Source organism: Sander vitreus, chromosome 3 (assembly GCF_031162955.1).
Source record: "Sander vitreus isolate 19-12246 chromosome 3, sanVit1, whole genome shotgun sequence".
NCBI classification, from domain to species: domain Eukaryota; kingdom Metazoa; phylum Chordata; class Actinopteri; order Perciformes; family Percidae; genus Sander; species Sander vitreus.
In genome coordinates, this window is record NC_135857.1 from 16,480,686 (window position 1) to 16,501,697 (window position 21,012).

The 21,012-nt window shown below is 42.7% G+C and overlaps 1 protein-coding gene across 4 annotated transcripts; it reads right to left on the reverse strand.

Moving 5' to 3' along the window:
- Window positions 1–276: 276 nt before the first annotated feature.
- On the reverse strand, window positions 277–20,269 carry cluha (CLUH binding protein of NUMT mRNA a). Of its 4 annotated transcripts, none has more exons than XM_078246261.1 (27): window positions 19,971–20,269; window positions 13,244–13,437; window positions 12,393–12,564; window positions 11,945–12,088; window positions 11,729–11,856; window positions 11,404–11,558; window positions 10,777–10,902; window positions 10,096–10,243; window positions 9,915–10,007; window positions 9,335–9,769; window positions 8,164–8,423; window positions 7,652–8,064; window positions 6,833–6,934; window positions 6,072–6,172; window positions 5,790–5,942; window positions 5,654–5,716; window positions 5,311–5,555; window positions 5,138–5,222; window positions 4,889–5,042; window positions 4,629–4,768; window positions 3,495–3,575; window positions 3,272–3,397; window positions 3,019–3,140; window positions 2,834–2,927; window positions 2,612–2,746; window positions 2,440–2,513; window positions 277–2,180 (listed from the first exon to the last, which is right to left on the reverse strand). In XM_078246261.1, exons 1-27 carry the CDS (start codon window positions 20,071–20,073, stop codon window positions 2,054–2,056), a joined length of 4,173 nt encoding a protein of 1,390 aa, XP_078102387.1. In that variant the 5' UTR covers window positions 20,074–20,269; the 3' UTR covers window positions 277–2,053. The 4 variants fall into 4 exon arrangements, with proteins under 4 accessions (XP_078102387.1, XP_078102386.1, XP_078102388.1 ...); XM_078246260.1 differs by having other exon boundaries at window positions 19,938–20,269; XM_078246262.1 differs by having other exon boundaries at window positions 7,739–8,064; window positions 19,938–20,268.
- Window positions 20,270–21,012: the final 743 nt, after the last annotated feature.

Here is a 21,012-nt window from a genome sequence, read left to right on the forward strand (position 1 = left end):
CATAGTTCACCTTCATAAATTGTAAAGTTATTACCAGTTATCACCCTGGTTCCATTCAGAAGCATAAATAATAGGCACAATACACAGCTCTGTGCTATTGATGTCATGACATGTTTTAGGAGCACAATTAGGAAAATCTCTAATAGCTCCCCTTTCGTTTCTTTTAATAGCGCTTCTATATTTGCAGGTAATTCAGCCTGTACAGTAAGTAGTCCATCTTGCATGTCTTGTTCGAAGTACAAACTGCATTTTCGAAAAACAATCAGTTACAGCACCATCTCTCTATTGCTTTAATCACATACATTTAGACACAGCAACAATTTAGTAACAAATTGCCATGGGAAGGATACATTGCATGTATACAAGCGCAAACAAACCATCAGTCTTTTTTTGGTACATCACATTGAAGCAGCCCTTCTTTCGTCCACTTTTGGTTGTGCTGTGGACATGATCACACATTCAAACACGAGCACGAGAAAGTGAACTAAATACTGCTCAATGAACAGACACTCCCAGCTGTTTTCTTATCTCAGTTACATATGAAAAGATGATCCAATAATGGAAAAGAAAAAGAAAAAAAATACACCCAGCAACAATACATCAGTCACTACTGCCAATGCTGACCACCTGTCCAGTGATAAGAAGAGGTTCATTTCAGTACCAATTCAGTCATGAACAGATTCACAACATTGGTGGCCATGAATGTTTTAAGAAAAGAGGCATCAGCCATCCAACAGATTTACAATGCATAGAAAAATAAAACATTTGGAAAGCCAATGTTCGCTTTAGCCTCTATTCAAAATATGCAGCAGCAAAAGAAGCGACAGCCCTGGCCAATAGATTTTCCGTTAGACTACACAAAGACACACACACCGTCACACATACATGCACATATTCTTTCAATGTGTAAAAATAGAAGATTGAGCACAGCTAGTATATAGATGGATACATTTACTGCTTAAAAGGTGGACGTTTTAAATCTGCTTTTACCATGAACATCAATCAAGTACCTGTCTAAATCCAACAGAGATTTATACATCTTTTTTCCACTTCTATACATTTTCTATAAAACAGACATGGCTTAAATTAATTGATGATCAACAGGCTTAAAATACCTTCTTATTTCTCCTGTGCACTTGTACAAAATCCATTATTTACTAAAAAAGAAAAAAAGAATTCCAGCAAATGAAATCAAACCGGTCTAAAGCTCACTAATGTGTCACTGTATTGTTTTGCTTGATTGGAGAAACCGGAACCATAGGACATCGCAGGCACCCACCTGGGATGTTGTGAGTACAAATGATAGGATTAAATTAATTAACGATCAGGGACGTGCGAGTGCGATGGGTGAGTGCTGCAAAGTGGCTCAAAGATGCCACTAAGAAAAGGAATTGATATGAGGCCCCACTTGAAAAATCTCAAATTTAGTGTATTCTGGTCTTAGTGCACGGTAGAAAGTAACCCTGAGTTTTTGGGCAGGGTAGGTGCTTATCATTTAGAGCACCATTTGGAGGGTGGCTAAATGCCCGAGGGTCTTCGAGGCTCTTTGTGGGGCAAAATATGGTCCTGGGCTAACAGTGCTGTGGGATTTTGGGAGTTTGAGCTGAGAAAAAGCATTATTGGGGGAATATGGTACAGTGGATAAGGCTCTGGTATACAATGTCATGGTCATCCTTGGTCTTCCTCCCCCGGCTGCAACCACTCTTTTATATGCAATCATATTTCTAAGCAGCTAACACCTTGAGTGACTTTATATCACCAGGCTCTTAGGCTGGGGATTTTTCAGATTGCACTTTACATTGATACTACGTTTGTACTTTCTCCTTCCTCCCTTCCTACCTTGTAGGAAATTCCCGCTCTGTATTCCTTTGTCCTACAGTGCATACAGTTGGTTCTCTGGACTGCCCCGAACCAATTCCTCCCCCTATTTATTTCAATGCTGATGTAGACCACTCGGTTCTCGGGTCCACAGGCTCAGTGACATGGCTGTTGCATCACGGCCTCTCCCCCCCCCCCCATAGCAGAAAGTAGCCGTGTTGAAGGCTTTTATACATTAATCAATGGGAATTCTGTCCTCTAGTTCCAGCGGCCTGTCCTCAGTGGGCTCTTCGCTCTTTCCCAGCTCCTGCAGCTGCTGTCGCCTCTGCACCTCTGCCTTCAGGTTCTCCAGGTCCTTTTGGCTGAAATGAAATACCAAACAATAAATAAATACTTGACTTCCTGTAGAGGACATTTCTGATAAAGACAAAGAAAGTAATTGACCATTTTAATTTTTTGGTCTTTCATTTATCCCCTCACTCAGATGTGAGATGTTGTTGTCACTAATGTCTGAAATCTATTATAATGTACTAAAGCCTCAGTACAGTTAAAAATGACATTTCTTTTCTGTTGTGTCTCAAGAAAATATTAAGTTCCTGCGGTGTTCGGGGCATTATGTACCTGAGCGGTATAAAGATGATGCCGTTGATAATGTTGAGCTGTTCCAGGATACTGGCCATGCTGGGAGCAGTGAACTGGAAAACAGAAGGAAATAAAGACATAGTATCACTGCTGAAAGGTGGAGATGAAAAAGATGGAGGCACAAAAACATGGCCTAAATCAGAGCAGTCACCTTGAGGGGTGTGATGCTGGCGTTGGAGCCATTCTTGTAGATCTCATTCATGGTTCTCTGCAGAGCTACAGCCTGTTGGGTGAGATACTTCAGGTACTCTGAGCTCTCCCTGGTCTTCTCATGTGCCTCGCCCATCTGAGTAGAGAAAAAAAAAGTAAGATATCCCTTCATCACAACTGTCCAAAAAAAAGTGTCCCAGCAGTGTAGTTGTGCAGGGCCCACCTGGTTCTTGTAAATGGTGTAACCCTCCTTCTCATGCTGCAGTGCAGAACGGAACTCGGCCTTGCTCTCGTAAACCCTGGCAACTAAATGACGGCTAAAAAAAAAAAAAAAAGCACACATAATGTAAATCATTATGTCAGTATTATAACCTACTATATGCATATGGCTGATGAATCTCTCCCCACCTGAGGGCCACCTTGAGGGACCGGGATCCATGGTACTTTGTGTTGATGGTCAAGGCGTTCTCCAGGAATCTCAGCGATAAATCATACTCCATCACTCCATGCAGCACCAGCCCAATGTTACTCTGTGGAAGGAGAGCCAAGGACCGTGTTAAGTCTGTCTTTTTCCTGTTGTGGGATGGATTTTACCAAATACCTAATCAATACTGATGCATTTCTATAGAAGCTGCTCGTAGTTTATATAAATCTCACTTACGTCTAGCAGTGCCATCTCTGGGTGGTTCTCCCCGGAAACCAACAACATGAGGTAACGGGCACGATAAAGCAGCTTCAGGGCGGTTGACAGCTGGCCATTGGCAAAGCAGTACAGAGACAAGTGCATCTGGGAACCGACAGGAAATGAGTATATAGAGGTTAGAGGGATATAAATCATCTTTAGCATGTATTAAATACCTCCTACATTTGGTGTGATAACTTACATATTCTTGAATTGTGTTTGGGTGCTCGATGCCAAGGACTCTTTCACTCATTAGAACAGCCTTTTGCTGGTTGCTGAGAGCCTGTGGGTAAATGCACAAATGTTATTTTGGGCCATAAAATTAATCAGTCCCTCCAGGATTTCGCCATCGCGCCAATTCAACCAATCACCGAGAATTTGGTGCGACTCGCAATTTTGACCAATCACCGCAACTTTTCGGCACATTTAACCAATAACCTGAAGTTTCCCGCGACTTCAACCAATCACAGCAGTCCCACGGAGCCAATGACCAATCGGGAGGGAGAACGGGTTGGTCATTTCCTTGTTTTTGATATGAAGACGAGACGTGTGTGTGCGCGACTCATTTACCAACAAAAACGTACAGCGAAAGACCGTGCTAAACATTTCAGACCGTCCGATAAATTTTAACATCAATGTAGACTTCAACGATTTAAAAGCCGCTGAAGTTGCTGCCATTTCCATCCTGGCTGTCGGCTCTCTGCAGCGGGCGGGGCTACTGTTCCGTACCCCCCACGACTGACGCTTGCACACACACAAACACACACGGTGGATGCAGGAGAAAAAGGAGATGAGACGACAAGATGACCTAAATTGAGGACAGCTACGCTCGTTATTGTAAGTGCAATGATAAGTTAAAGTCAGTATTATCAAACCATATGAATGTGTGTCCCAGCCCAGGCCAGGATAGGAAAATAACTAACAATGTAAAGATCAACAAGCCACTGACACATATGTTCAAATTTGATTCACTCATAATAATAAAATTATTATTTTTTTGTCTTAAATCCACCAGCCATTTAAATATCATACCAACATTTACAGCATCCTGAGCCTTTTTGGTAAGGTTACTAGGAAAACTCAGCCCAGAGTAGTTTTATTCTCCCCAAAACAAGTTTCCTTTTTATTTTTGAAAGAACTATACAAAAAAAAATAATCGCAACTTTCACTGTCTCCCGCAACTTCATTGCAACAATTTTATCGCAATTGTTTATAAAAGCTCCCGCGAAATCAGGCATTTTGGGCCGCAACAATCTCAAAAAAAAGGCTGCGAAATCCTGGAGGGACTGATCAATAGGACACACAAAGTAACAGTTGTTAACATATGTCTGCCTACCTCAGGGTGGTCCCCCATGATATAATTAAGGCGTGCCAGCAGGCGCAGACAGGCACAGATCTCTACATGCATGGCTCCGTACACATTGTTGAAGAGGTTAAGAGCTTCGTTGATCAGCTCACAGCCCTCCTTCAGAAAACCTGGAAATGTTAAGAAAGGGTAGTCAGATACAATACAGTTAATGACAGTTAAGATTATTCATTCCATCCATTTTGTCAATTTGTATGTATGACGTTTTGACAACATGTCTCACGTCTTACCTTGCTGCACTTTGGCCTGTCCACTCTGGAAGAAGTGGAAGGCATCTGAGGCTTTGGGGTTCACATGCTTCACAACAGGGAAAATATTCAGGATGTCCTCCTCTGTAAAGGCAGGCTTGTGGCGGCTGTCGAAGTTATACTCCTTTATCAGAATCTAGAGACGGTAAATTAAAAGTAGAAGAAATTTCATAAAAAGAGACTTTTTGGTAAAGTGCCGCCAGGGGTCATAAAAGACTAAATGAGTGTTACCTGGATGCCAGTTTTGACTGAAATTTCTCTGAGCAGGGTGGTTTTCTGGAGGCCGTATTTCTCCACCACCTGGTCCACACTTTCACTGTGCAAGAAAACATTTAATGTGTCACCAACAAACATACACAATGGGAATCTAGCATTTGTTTCACATTAGCAGATGGGGCCCTCACCACTCTATGGTGAAGTGATAGTAGCTCTTAGCCTCAGAGGCAATGTTCTTCCACAGCTCGTTTGGCGTCAGGCTGGCCCACGCCGTATTGTCACCCCCGCCGGGGACCCTGTTGCGACGTTTGCGGCTTTTGCGGCGTGACACCAGCTCGTCAGGAGGCAGGTGGGCGACAGAGTCAGGGAAGGAGCTCAGGAAGCAGTTTAGGAAATGGCTTACAGCAGCAGAGAGAGCAGACAACTCCACACCCTACACAGTGAGGAAAAATTTGTAAAATATGTTCAACCATAATAGAAGGAGTTTTGTCTTTTAAAGAGGCTGGATAATGTATGTCAAATGTTACGAACCTGGAGGTATGTCTTGAAGATGTGTTTTGCACATCTGGTGATCAGCTCACTGATTCCTATTCTCTAAAGGTATGGAAAAAGGAAATATTAGAATGACAAAACAAGGACAAAAAGTGGCGGTTGGATTCAGACTCACATAGAAGTGCTCCAGCTGGGCTTTGGCCGGGGTCTTGTCCACAAACTCCAGAACAGTGCCCAGATAACGAACGTTAATGCCCCTCTGGTGCAGGGACTCGGTCAGTGTGGCTCCATCCATGGGCAGAGCGCTGTGGTCCAAACAGTCTTTTACCTAGTCACATACATACATACATACATACATACCATACATACATACATAAAACTTTAAACTCAGATACACAACCAGGATATTAAAACCCCTTTATGACTTTGATCCGTGGGGAGTGTCTGTGTCACTGACCAGTGATGGGATCTGACAAGACACCAGGAAGAAAGCAGCATCTTTGAGAAGCTGCTTCTGCTTCTGGACATCATCTGCGCTGTCGTCTGGAAAACGTACTCCTAGTCCAACAACACATGCACACATATTCAGTGCCATTCACTCTCTTATCACTTCCAAGCACATTTGGAGCCAAATGTGCTAAAAATGACTACAAGTAGAAGCAGATTCAGACAAATTTCAGGTAGTGAAAATGGATGAAATACCAGTTATCTTGGCTGATCGTCAACTAAATGGTTTCTTTATATTCCAAGGTTACACATACACATCGTTTCATAATGTATTACAGACACATGGTACAGTTTCTGCCAGCATTTGCTAACTAGTTGTCAGAATTGCTTTGTTTTTCCTCATCTTATTATCATCATTATTATTGTCCTATTATTATTATTAGAAATCTTCCCCACAGCTTCTCAACCTGTGGAGGCTTTATATAATGTAATTTTCTTTTGAAATGTTGCATTTACCAGGGACAGTGCATATTATTCAACACCTCCGAAGTACGTCAAGTCTCAAATACCAGTCGAGCATTACAAATTTGAAAAATATCCCTTTTAAAGTAACAGAAAAAAAAAAATTGCGATTAATTGCGAGTTAACTATGGACAACCCTAATATATATATATATATATATATATATATATATATATATATATATATATATATATATATACTATAGTGTTTCATAGTGAACATATGATGAATCATCCTTGCTGTGCTTACCTGGGGAGAAGATGTCGGGGTTGAAGCGAATGTCAAAGGACGTGTTGCTGATGGAGCCGACTGCCTTGCATGCATTGAGGACGACCTCACGGCTTTTGGGATCTGTTTGTGATTAGGATCAAAAATACAAAAAAAAAAAAAAAAAAAGAGATGTTAAAAGTAATGGTGACAGACACATCATGGCAACATGTCCAAAAAGTAACAGTTTACACCATGAGTTATTGATAGTATCATTGATCTTGTAATTTGCTTTATTTTGAGCACAAAGTGATTTATATGATATAATAATATAAAGTGATTCAATAAGCTTACTCTAGACCTTAATCGAGTACCTACCACCGTTTCAAAGCTGTCGATAAAGGACTACAAACACAATCGGTCACTCAGACTACTGTAATTTAGGATCAATTGAGCAGCACACAAATCATTGAACATGCGATTATTTCTGCGTTCCAAAACACATTTGGATTAATGAGCACAGTAATTGGTTATTGGGTCAAATCCCACAGCAAATGAATCAGAGACTGTAAGAGAGTGGCGGATTGGGGGAGAACACTCTTCCCCACTGCAGGCTGAGGACTGAGCAGGGACAGCTGGCCTGGTGGAAAGAAGCCACTATAACAGTATTGATATTTAAATGCTCTACTGTTCTAATGTTATGAACATACTCACACGTTCTTTAAAGTTAGCTGCATCAAGAAAACGTTTTTTGTTAATACTACTTCTCTGACAAACACTACTTTTTCTATGCAATTATCCACCAGAGTAGCTCTCCCTGCATTGTCCTGGCCTTACATTTTGGGATATTTTTGAACGTACCAATACAAGATCCATCTTCGGCAACTAAGGTTTCTGCTAGCTCTTTGGCCTGAGCTAATCCTGGAATACTTTCCTCAAGCTCCTTACCCTCCAATGGGCTCTTGCATTCCCCATTCTGGGTAACTGCGGGTTCCAGATGCCCGTTTGTGGCAGGCTTTGAGTCGTTTTCTTCACCGTCAGTCGCTGCCTGTGAGGCAGCATAGGTGTTGTTTTCGGTCTGGCTTGTGCTGTCCCTGGAGACCTCTGTTGCACTGGGAGAATCTGATGCAGTGGTCTGTGTCTGGGTTGTGTCAGCATTGCTTTCTGAGGGCGTTTCAGCCGTTTCTGTGATGGCAGGTACATCATTCTTAGCGTCCTTGTTTGCTTTCTGTTGCATGAGCTGCAATGCCGCCATCTTCATGAAGAGAAGATATCTGCAGAGACACAGAATCAACGGGTAAACACATGTTCAACAGCAACTCTCATGACGGTGGAAATGTGATGATGTGATGCACACCTGCGCAGACACCTACCTGTGCTCAACAAAGGCCTCGATGAGTTCTTGGCGTAGACAAGCCAGGCGGTGGCGGTGCTGGCGGGGGAAGCCTTGGCGCCGACTCTCTGGAGGCAGCTCCTCTCCATCCACAGGCAAGAAGTTGAGGTCAGGAGGGAAGGTTCGAAGAAGGTCCAGGATATAGTGTCGGCCATCATTTCCGATAATGCCCTTACACTCAACAGAAGAGCACAGCTCCACCGTCTCATTTTTCTCATTCAGCACGTTGTGACTCTGGACCTAAAATTTAGGTAAACAGCAAAATTAAGTTGTTGGAGAGACAAAGGATCTATATTATTTATATCTATCTATCTATACATACATACATACATACACACACACACCATTAGGTTTAAATACAATTAAACTGGTTTAGCTTTGTACACCTGACAAACCAGAAATCGACTCAATTCTAAAAACAAAGGCAAATCTAAGACAAAAGGTAACATTTAGTCATGCTAAACTTGCACTGAGTAGGTAAAAGGTTATATTTGATCTGCAACTGTGCATTTCAAACCCAAAATGAGCATGCTCAAAGTAACGCGCTGTGTGCTTATGGCCAGGCAAGGCAGCCTGTGTATTTTTTTTCATAGAAGCAGTCTCTACTCTCTGCTGTCACATCTCTACCTCTCTCACCCAAGTGAGGGAGCAGTTCCGCTAATGTTGACGTAAATATGAAAATACATCAGACAATGCACAGGCAGTTAAGTCCAGAGTCCTGACTGTCTTAGATTGTGCTAAAGGGACACTCTCCTCATCTTATTCGGAACGAGTCTACTTCTTGGTTGTAGTTTAATGGCAGCCGGCATCCGCAATGTTGTATTGATGCCACCTTCTGGAACTAGTCCATTACTTTACCATGACAATTCAGTCTGATATTAGGCAATATCTTGGTTATTTTGTAGGGGGAAAAACGTTTAAAAAAAAAAAAAAAATTATTTTTGGAAGTTGCAAATCGATTCAGAATCTTAGAAGATAGGAATCGCGATTCTTACATTAATTGATTTTTCCCAACAGCCCTAGCTCTAAGCCACAAGCCCATTTATACATTTACAGCTGGGCACTGCAGCTGTGAACATTTGGTGCTCTAGTGACTTCAACAGGATGTGTATACGTTTGCTTGAGTAAAGACAATATTAGTGTTTACTGACCTTCAGTGGCCTGCTAGTCTTCTCCAGCAGCTCCAGGTATTTGCTGTGAGAAACAACCGTCTTTCCAAAGTCAATAGAGCCGTAGATGACGCTCTGTTCCTGCTCACGCTCCAGGATCCCAGGGATGATGGACTGGGCGGTGACACGGTAGCCTCGGTAGTCCACCACTACCGTGCCCAGAGTGTACAGACCCTCCACATCCACTGCGCCGTAGGCCCGTACTCCGTTCAAGTCATTGGTGGGCGCAGCATGGGCAGCGGCATCGCCACCCAGCTCGCGATAGTGGTCCCGTACATCGAAGCCCAGGCTGAAGAAGATGTTGTTCCAGATGAACATCTGCATGCGTGTTTCCTCGCCAGGGTTGATGGCCATTACGTTGCCATCGATGACTGCCATGGCGCCTCTAGTGGCAGCTGCTGCAAAGTCACTGTGGACCTGCAGAACAAAAAGGGGAGGCGATTTAGAAGAAGAAGAAGTTACACATTAAAAAGCTACACATTTACACATCACATTGGCTATTAACAGAGTGAGTCAGCAGTTTGGGTGATTCAGTGTCCTGTTGATTGTGTAAAGGCAGTACCTTAAATATGGCCCTCTCCCTCAGCAGGCGTTCAGGCAGGTTCTTCCGGGGCAGCTCTCTGGTGGTCTGCAGCTCCTCGTTCCAATCTCTGGTCTGAAGACAAATCAGCAAAAAAAATGTATTAATAATGGAAACACTTTATTTGTCTGCCTGATGCGCTGCTGTGTTTAGCTGCGCCCACCTGTCCAGGTATGTGCTCCTCATAACCCAAGCGGGAGGTGTAGGCATCCTCAGCTCGAACACAGTCCATGGCGTGGTCTACCTGCGGCGCTGTCCAGCTGTACACTTGAAAAGGCGTGGCTATCCTCTCAAAGGGGTGTCTCTGAACCCTGCAGCAAAAAACACAGTAAAGCAGTTAAGGGTATCACTTGTGTGGTATCTTTTCGTACATCTCAGGAAGTTTATCTGAAGTTTGCTCTCGTTGTCTGCAGTTCCTACATCACTGCAATTGTAACCAAATGAATGATGAGAACCACAGAGTTCTGACCATATTTCCTGTAATTATTTTGTCTTTTTTAGTTTTCTAATTGTGCTTTAGGACTTTGACCTCCAGGTCTGGTCTTGACTGATAACGTGTTTTCACCTGATTAAATAAAGTTAATGAATGAATGAACTGTAGAATGATCACAGAAAAGAAGCATTCCAAAGAGAAAAAGAAGAGAAGCTTTTTGTACAGTACAGAGAGAGGAGACAAGAGAGGTTTTAGAAAACATATGTTTTCAGAGGATGAGCATGGACTATGTTGCTCTGGATTGCTCAAACACAATAAAATCATTAAGTATAAAAGGGAAGCTGACCACTGACGTCATTAAAAAAAAAAAATGTAAGGCAGCTAAAGGGAAAGAGTTGTTGTTGTTTTTACCTTTTCTTTTGCAGCGCAGTGAAGTTCTTCTTGAAGGCAGGGCTGATCTGGCTAAGCAGCTCCACCAGAGAATGGCTCAGGAAGCTGGGATTGGATGGCTTAGGGTTGAAGGTGTAGGTAGTCGATCTGGAATATACACACAAACCAAAAACACACATTACCATTATTATTCACATTGTTGTGGCTTGTTGTTATGGCTTTTTTTTGTAACAAGTCTTCTAACTGGAGAGAAAGAACGGGCTAAGCAAGCCCGGTAGTTTTCCTGTAACGACGTAGCTCTGACAGTTTTCTCCAACAGATCTATCTAGAATCCATCTAGGAACTCCAAAACACTGAAACATGAGAGGAACTTAGAATGGTTGTTATCACGTTGTTAGAAACAGAACGATAACCCTGCTCCAAACCCATGGCATCTTTCCCAATTCTACTTTCCATTGTAATCCAATTGTCTGACTGTTAAGTCCTTGCTGGCAAGTCCTTGCTGGCATCCAAAACCAATCCAAAATTAGGATCCTGAAACTGTTGAACTGCACACTGCTGAAGAGCAGCTAAACAGATTTCCATAGTTTAAGCACAATGACAAAAATCTATTGTGTAACGTGATACAAGGTTGAAAAGTTGACTGACTGATTGAGGTAGAAGCCGCGTGTAGAGGCCGTGATGCTGACATGACGCTCCTCCACAGTCACCATGTACAGGTACATGAGGTCACCGTGCATCTTCCTGTTTCCAGGTGGAGGGTTCCAGCCGCTCATGGTCAGGACCTTCAGGCACTGCATAGGCTGTTGGAGGCATTAAAACCATTACTCAAAGGAAAGCATTTCAGAATTCAGTCTCATACTGAGACTTTCCCCATAAATGGTTTACAGTATTGTTTGCATTAAACAATATCTACTTCTTTGACAGATATAATTTCCCTAAATCGGACCACAAGTACAGCACTGCTCCTCACCTTCCAGTCCTTGTTGTGTGGCTGGAGGGGCACCAGGGGGCGATCTTTGCTGCCAGGCAGGATGTGCTCTGGGGGGGTGCAGTCAATCTGCTCCAGCTCGTTGCCCTTTTTCTTCCGCTTACCACTGTCTGCAGTCACATAAAAACAAGCAAGGTGAACATCCGCAGTCCGTGTCGCTCTGGTCATCTACCCTAAATGTCTCACACGGTGTCATACCTCCGAGGTCTCCATCAGTGAAGATGCTGAGGAAGGAGAGGGAGTTGCAGTCCACTCCATTGTAAGCGTCTGAGGGGTCCAGACTTTTCAGCAGGTCTCGGATGTGACGCACATGGATGCGGGCCTCGCGCACTGTGTAGGGCTCTGGAGAGAAGAGAGACAAAAGAAAGCCAAAAGGGTATAAATAGCAGGCAGTGAGTGGTTTGACAAGAAACAGGTCAGGCTAATGGACACGTGTAATAAACTATAACTCAATTCAGTATAGTCTTTTGCAAACAGTTACATATCAGTACAACCTCAGCAAGAAAGATATTATGCCAGGCTGTAAATGGAGGGTAAACCATCAAATCCATTTTTTAAATGAATACATCCTTTGTTCTACAGCTTTTATTTTCCCTCGTTGCACCACAAGAACAGGAAGACCCAGGTATAAATAAAGGCCTCCGACCTTCCACCACTTTGAGCAGCGAGCCCTCCTGCAGGCCCTCAATGGATTTGAGCTCAGCAAAGTTGTCCAGCACGTTTCCGTCCAGCTGCAGGGAGAAGCAGGTGCGGTGGCAGGTGTCCTCCCGGTCCATCAACACCTGATGGATCTCCTGTACCATTTCCTGGGGAGAGACCTGATGGAGTGAAGGGTGGGAGATGAAGATATTTTCAGCTTGAGATACATAACATGCTTTGGTTCAGATTGTCTTTAGCTTCTAGTTTGAGAGAAACATATTTTCAATGTTCACACTGCAGTGCAACCTGCTGTTCAGACCAAAACAGCCCTGAACCAGTACCAGTCTCATATTACCCAGGAAGGCCGGCTTTAGTATTAGATCCATGAGTGCGTTTTCCCATTTATGTATTCAACAGCGGCTATCTCTTGCCATCTCTACTGTAAGCAAATATTGGATCAAATTCACGGTTTATTAATGAATGCAACATTAGGCCTATGCCTAAATGGTGATGGGCAAGATGTCTTGAAACATTATTTTACACGTAATTCGAAAATGCGTGTCTAAAGCCCTTCTAGTGTCAGCGGACGCGCTAAATATCTTCTGACAGCACAAAATAAAACTCACACACTTGCTTAAAGAAATCGTAGGTTATCACGGCAGTAATTATTTACTCCTCGGACGTGACAATCGCCAGGCAATCTGCAGAAATATCCTGTTCAGGCAACAAACTATTTTATAGAGAACATGCACGTATTTGATTGGCCAGCAGCCTCATTGAAGTGAATGAGAGTTGAAGGAGTTGTCTGTCTGAACACCTGGCCTAATAAACGACTGCTTGTGAAGAGCTAATCCTTACCTGCAGGTCAAATGGCTCTGTTCCAGGTGCCTGGATCTTAACAGTGAAGCCCGTGTCCTGGATCACTATCACTTCCTGTTCGTTGGACTCCTCTCCTCCATCCGTCTCACTGTTCCCATCCTGCTTTGATTCTGCCTCCTCTGTGCGCTCATGAGCCCCATCACCATTCACCATGGCTGTATCTGCACTGTGCCCTGCAATGGAAGAGACACACAGGGGCGTCTGTTAACTTTACATCTTGTGATGGACTTAATTTGCGACAACTCTGACCAAAAAAAATGCAGTTAAAAGCATTCAAACCATTTGCATGACTTTTCAAATTACAAAGAGAACCACACCCTTCAATTAGTGTTTTGGGCAAACAGCTCTTCTGTTCTCTACCAATCTACAGCTGCCATTAGTTAATCTGATCAACAGGGAACACCACCTTCAGAGAATCAGTCGTGCAAACACCAGACCTTTCTACCAAACAGAGAAGCTGCCAGGCAGCCAGGTCACAAACAAAGCACACAGACCCAGAGGCTGGATGACCTTAAACGACAACCTTATGAAATATTTATGAATCGGTGAACAGAGCCGACAAAGCTCAGGTACAGCGTGCTAGTGCCGTGGTATTACTTCATTTAATGAAAATACCAATTCATTTAACACAAACTGCAGAATAAGAGTGACAGGATCTAAACCTCCATGACCTCATTTTCATCTAAGGCTGCTAACAATTATTTTCCTTAGCAATTAATCTGCCAATTATTCCCTAGATTAAATTGATTAAAATGTAAGAAAATAATGAAGTCCAGTGTGATGCCTTTGAATGTCTTATGTCAGTCCAAAACCAAAATATATTTAGTTTAATACGCTCTATAAAAAAAAAAAAAAAAAAAAACATTCTGCTATTTTTGGATGAAAAATTACTTTAACGATCATATATCGATAATCAATTTTCAAAATAGTTGGCGATTATTTTTCTGTCGATCAAGTAATCGATTAGTTGACAAATCTTTGCAGTTCTTGAGTATAAACTCTTCTAAAAAAGGTTGAAACTAAAAGCACACAGATCACTAATGATTGATGAACAAGTAACCAGGCCTTCTTTTCAGCTGATCTACAAAGAAAAACCAAACATGCTGTAACCAACACTGTTGCAAAACTGGAGGGAGTTTTGCCAAAGAGCCTTGAGAGATTGAATATAAAAAGCTTTCAGCATTTACAAGAGGGAATTACTGGTAACTTGCATGGCTGATTGTGGCAAATACAATGCCTGCAAGGAAGCTAGAAACCATTCAGCAGCTGCCCTTACTCTTTCGTGGACATTCAATCGCTCAAAATGACAGTTACCCATTATCTTTATAAAACAAGCATGACGTGAAAAATCTGAGCTAATGAATGATCTCATTATACAAACTATGTAGGGCTGCAGCTAAGCTCAGGTAAATGTGACTGTACAAAGCTTACAGCAGGGCTATTCAACCACACTGTTCTGGGGGACACATTTTAAGAAGGCTAATACTGAGTGAGGAGAAATAAAGAATGCAGACATCACCGGCATGATGACGTCATTCACGTGCATATTAAGTGGCCATGCTGGGGGGAGGAGCCGGTTTGTCTCCGGCAGCAGCCAAGTTTCCAAAGATTAGTAGCAAACTAATAAACAGTTAGACTACAAACCGACAGCTCTCGTTTTAGCTTGTTGGTAAAACATCGCTATTAGCAGAGTAGCATGCTGTAGGCTAGTTGTGTAAAACAGCGCGGTGGACGAGAGCAGCAGACGTTAGTTAGCTACCTTGTGTCGGGTTCGCTCTGTGGAATGGATGAGTACACTGGATGTTTTCTACAAAGATGATGTAGTAGCATGTTTGCAGCTTAAAATGATCCCAAACTTTGTCGTTTTCTCTCGCCTGTCTCTTCTCTTAGACCCTCGCTATTTTCGTCTTCGTTCATTTGTAATCTGGGCCGTCAGTCTCGTGCACAGACAGTATATAAACGATCTTGTGTCCACAGCAGCGTCAACCTGTTGTGTGCGCTAGTAATTACCCTCCGTGCGGAAACACAGTGAGCCGTACAACCTTAATTACAATGATTTAACAAAGCTTCGAGGCAAAGAATTTTGCTTCGAGGACTTTTTGTAATCGAATTATTCGAGGAATTGTTTCAGCCCTACTCTCAAACAAGCAGGGCAGAGTATGTGGATGTCTCACTGGGACTGCCAGCCGGTATGTCCTTGCTCACTGTCAAGGGTAAACAGCCTCAGGGTTACTGAAGAGAAGGGGCCGGAGGGAGGGGTGGGGCCTCATAACTGGACCACAACCCCCGCGTGAGAGTGAACACACTGAAATGGTGGAGGAGGAAGCACATAAGAGAGGGGTGACCGGCCACGCTCTGAATAACAAACACAACAGCTTCAGAGCAGACACACAAGTTATAGTGTTACAAAGCAGGAGAGAATGAGGGCTCAGTGTTAAGTGTTTTAGTCCTCCGCTATGTTCACCAGGTAGTTACTAACTGTGTCTCTCTGCCGTTTGGTGCTGAGCAGGTCGTGTACAGTGGGTTTTTAGAGCTTTTCTGTGGAAAACAGCTGCCTGTTGTGTCCAAAAATGAAGCTATGAGTAAACCAAAACAGTAAAGTTGTGCGCCTAACAGCTAAATAATGAGCTGCAACTCACTATAAAGCTCGACCCCTTTCACATTGTCATTTGATACAATTATTAAAATACTGATTATAGCTGCTTAAATATAGGCAAACACACAATTGCCATTTTTCAGCCATCTTTTGGGACCATCTTTGTAGTTAAACTCTGAACTTATGGGCCCCTGGTTAGCTCAGTTGGTGGTTTACTCCTCAACGCGGCGGCAGCGGGTTCGGCTCCGACCTGCGGCCCTTTGCTGCATGTCATTTCCCCCCCTCTCTCCCCTTTCATGTCTTCAGCTGTCTGTATAGATGAAGGCTCGAAATGCCCAAAAAAAAAAAAAAAAAAACTCTTTACTTATTCCAACAAATTGTGGTTCAGTTATAAGGGACAATGTGTGGGGGTGTGGTTTAATGGGGGATATCAAATGAAGTAGTTTCAAGTTTTTAGTTAGTAGCATTCACCACATCAAAAATGCAAGAGTCCAAAGTGCGATATTTCAGACTGATTGATGAGGCAATCCAGCAGTCTGTGTTGCAAAACTGACCCCTTTCAATAAGAAGAAAGAGGAGAGAAAGGAACAGTGATCTTTAACAGTAAAGAGGACAAATCTCATGTCTGCTATTATTTATGTTTTAAATGAAGGCAGTAGAAATGAATTAAAAAGGTTTCCTTGATGCATTTCCTGTTGAAATTAGATATAGTGGTGAGACATAATGATGGTGGTGAACGTTACAGTGAGACAGTTTAACCTGTTGGGAGAGGCAGGAGTGCCTGAAAACTGACATTTCTGGTTATCATTTTCATTAAGGGATGTTAGTAGTAATTGAAGTTACTCTAACTTTCTGTTTTATTTTTTTATTAAAGTCATATTATTAAAATAAACATTTACGAAGGAAACCCTAATTTCAACAGTGGCAAGTAAGGCTGAGTGACATAATATGTACAGTATATGCATGTGGTTAGATAGAGTCCATCAACCATCACACACTTCTGGTTGGACAGTTACCAGACAGAAGCCCTCCAGGGCATGAGGGCAAGGTAAAGAATCAATGAAATAAGGACACCAAACAGATGAAGACTGATAAGCAAAAACCACGCACAATGAAACACCACAGCAAGCAAGGTTCACTCCGTAACTGACCCGTTTGTCATCCGACTAAACCTTTCCCTGAATCAAACTGCCAACTCATAGTGAGATCATTCACATATTCTTTCAGATTATGTAATAATTAGAAATGAGTTCTTTATTTTGCACTTCTCTTGAGAACAACAAAATAATAAGATATCTATCCACTCTGTGTCTTCTTGATATGGGGACCCTGGCTGCTGCCATGGCAACATTAACCAGCCCGTCAACCCTGAGAACAACAACAACAACAACAACACACAAGGTCTGGCTGTAATCATGTTTGCTGCACCACAAGGTGGCAACCACCTGAGTCATGCATCTGCAATGGAATTGCATAGCTACAAAGACTGAATACAACGTTTTCTTAACTGTTTGAGATTGACTTTATAAATGAATCCCTAAATACTTTCCAGCAATGAATGATATACTGACAACATTCCTACATGCAATCCCACATGTACCTTGTGACATGGGGTTGGGTGACATGTTATTTATTAAGGGGTCACAAGCTAAAAAAAAAAAAGTAAGGTACCATTGCTATGGATGATGAATACAGTAGCTTGACTGTGGACTGGTGAAGACATGTAGCCAGAAGAGGAATAGTGCCAGGGTGTGATTCCTGAGATTACCGAGGTCACTCTTCACCCAACAGGAGCATTAAGCGCCTTAAAACCACTAACAGTGACCATCACCTCGATATGTCTGCTCTGCCATGTGCTGCTAGTATGTCCTGTTACAACTCTGCACAGTCCAGTGTTAGCTTTGGTATTAGACATGTTTAGGCCATCAATCCTGTCACTGTCTCTCATACGTGACACAGTTTTACGGCAGGTCACAAGTAAGGCTGCAGCTAATAGTCATTTTCAATGATCAATTCTCTGTAAATGTATTAATCACTTGGGCACTTTAAATGTCAATCAAATGCCCATGGCAGGTTCCTAAAGTGCATAATCAGGTTAGGGCTGAACAATTAATCAGAATGTTATCAAAAATGCAATATGGACTACTGCAATATCCAAATTACAGGAGGAGCGACATAAGGCAAAATACCATTCTGAGTTAAATATTGCGGTGCTGCAGACTTAAGAAAAAGAAATGTATCTTTGTTTGGTACAGATTCTCACAAAGAAATCACACCATGATCATTTTAATGCATTTCTCAATTAAAATGAGAATAATGATGCAAAAATGATAATTTCCTCCAATATCGTGAATCATATCACAGTTCCAATATCAGTCAAGATTGTATTTTTCTCCAAATCATTCAGCCCTAGATCAGGCTGCTTGTTTTGTCCAAGCAACACTTTAAGACTAAGCAAATTAAGCTTATAATCACATAAGACAAAGAAAAGCAGCACAATTGAGAAGCTGGAATAAGAGGCATTTTGCTTCAAAAATAGCCTAAACTGTTAATAATCTAATCGACCATTTGTTCAAGCTCTCAAATGGAGCATCTACTGCTTCATGTGGGCTTTTGGAAGGAATGAAAGACTAGACAGCACATACACCAGTAATGATACAGCCATATAACCAGAATAATTCAAACGCACTCAGCAGTTCATCTACAAAAGCAGCACAAACTCATCCCTTCACTGGTGAAGCAGTGAGGCACTATTGCCTGTTTTCCTACGAAATGACAAAGGCAGAGACAATTCAAGGTCCCACGTGTGACAGACATGCTGCAGCACTGACTTTTGCTGCTCTAGAAGTTGTGTAACGCTAACTTCACCGGCTGACAGTCCGCGTGTCAGTTTAATCTTCCTCTATTGACAACAGTCTGCTGCTTCCCCACTGCGAGCCGCCACCACTACTACTTTTATTTTCCAGTATACTCACCAGCTTACACGGCTGTCCGTGTGTTATTAGCGTAACCTTCCCTCTCACTGAGCATGCACCATCATGACTTTTTCTACGACAACCAGCTTCCGCTTCCCGGTCGAGGAGGGACAGTCGATCTAATCTTTCCCGGGGGAGGGGGGCGCGCTTAGAGTGTTAACCATCCACCACCAGCAGCACTTCAGCCAACTGAGAGATCTTAAAGTATACTTTTAAAAACAAAAAAAGAGGTAACGCATATTTCACATAGCTTGTCGGACAGATATCAGTTGGATAAAATGACACCATGTGTATTCCCCCTGTGTTCATGTGGAGAATGTGCAGCTCCACTGAAGGTGACCTTCAGTTCATTCCTCTGACATGAACATGTGCGTCAATACGAGTTAGCATAACATGAGCTGCTGCATTGTAAAACGTGAACAAGTCGTGCGCTATACAGCCGGTTTATGTTTTACAAGAAACCCCGTTGTCAGTGCATATGCTCGTCTTTTGAGTATGAAGCGACAAATGACAAGAGCGGCTGTTTGCTAGGTAGCTAGATAACGTTAGCTTCATACTCAATGGGGCAGCAGGGGGGCTAATGTTAGCATACCGGTTAACTTGTTATGGGCTAGCCTGGTTTGCTTGCGGTGTCAATGTCAGGTTGTACTACATGCTAATAGCTACTATAATCCATGGGTGTACAAATAGAGCTGATCCTGTGGAGGTTGTTAGCTTGCTAATTAGCACAGACGAACACCAGACAACTAATTAGCAGATGGTGCAAGATGCACCCTCTAAACTAGGAGAGGCTACCAAGGAGATGTTTAGGAAGAGGAGGGGTACACCCCACAGACGACCACCTTGGGTCTGAGGACTTTTAAGTCATATATATATATATATATACACACACACATACATACACAGCATGGACATGGAGGTAATGGTCATGCAGAGAGACAAAACATTCAGTAAATCGCACTGAAAACAGCACAGGGATGCTTTATATATGAAGTTGTGCCGTTACTGTATGTATTACGTGTGTAATCAGTGTATGTATAATGTATGTTAGGTGTTAATAACAGCAGCTATGGGTCAGAGTCAATCTGCTGCAGATTCTCACCACAGCCGCAGGAATCCTTCAGACGTGTCTTACTGGTTTCTTTGCTGTTCTGAGCTCCATCCCCGGCTTCATCCGCAAGATCAACCGGATTACAGTTGGGCACTGACGCCGGGATGTCATCTGTCTTGCTCACCATGGTCGGCAGTCAGTGTGGCAACAGAAATCCCCAAGCAGCGTTGCTTGAATATGTGAGTCTGGAAGAAAATACAACAATCTGCTTCTTCGGCTAATGCAGGCTAGCTGGCTACATGCGAAGGGTACAAGCTTACAAAAACAAGTCTACCGAGGAAGGACAGTGCTGTACATGGTGCTGATCACACGTGGTTTTCTCCTCCCCTCCCCTTGACCTCTTTTTGCCTTTGCGTTGCACTTCCCCACCCACTCAGCGTGGCGCTACGGAAAGCCACATGCGACAAATCGCTTTTACAAACACTCTTATTTGATGTTTCTTTTTGACAGTGTAGATGTTATCATATGCACTGGATGATTAAATCAAACAATGACTGAGTGGAAAGACAAAGTAGTACAATACTTACTGTTAACATCACAAATAGAGATTGTATTGACTTGACTGATCTATGATAGTTTGATGTCATCACCAGCTCCTGTCAGTCACACTTTTAGTGAGTGTAAGAGTTGCAGCTCACTGGCATTATTCCAGCAAGGGGCCTGTTCACAACTTCTAGTTGACCAAATTATAGATATATAGCTATGGCCCTGCTCGGGGGGTCGAGGGCCCCTAATAACCCTGTGTCCTCTCTGCTCTTTGTGCCGTGTGTACAGTTTTACTATGCTTTAGTACTATCTTGCTGTGTAGTAAAAGGATCAAAGTCAGGGATCCTCTTCAAGATCAGGTAATAAAGCAGTACAGTAAACTAGTATAAATCAGTTGGCACACAGTAAGCCTGGAGCTATTTGGGCCAGTTGCCTGCTTGGAAACCCATACTTGTATATTACTTTTTCTACAATGGGAGAATTTTCTACCAGAACAAACAGCTGCCAGGCAACTTTCAACACTTTGCCAAATGTCTCACCTCTGAAGGACAATCAGAGCCAGTGCCAAAATGTTTTAACC

What these genes read in the sequence shown, in the direction of transcription:
- cluha (XM_078246260.1), bottom strand. Translation starts at nt 20,073, where the DNA reads ATGGTGAGCAAGACAGATGACATCCCGGCGTCAGTGCCCAACTGTAAT. An exon ending in CACACAACAAGGACTGGAAG is followed by an intron (nt 11,559 to 11,728) that starts GTGAGGAGCAGT and finishes TGCCTCCAACAG; the next exon opens with CCTATGCAGTGCCTGAAGGT. An exon ending in AGACTAGCAGGCCACTGAAG is followed by an intron (nt 8,424 to 9,334) that starts GTCAGTAAACAC and finishes CCTAAATTTTAG; the next exon opens with GTCCAGAGTCACAACGTGCT.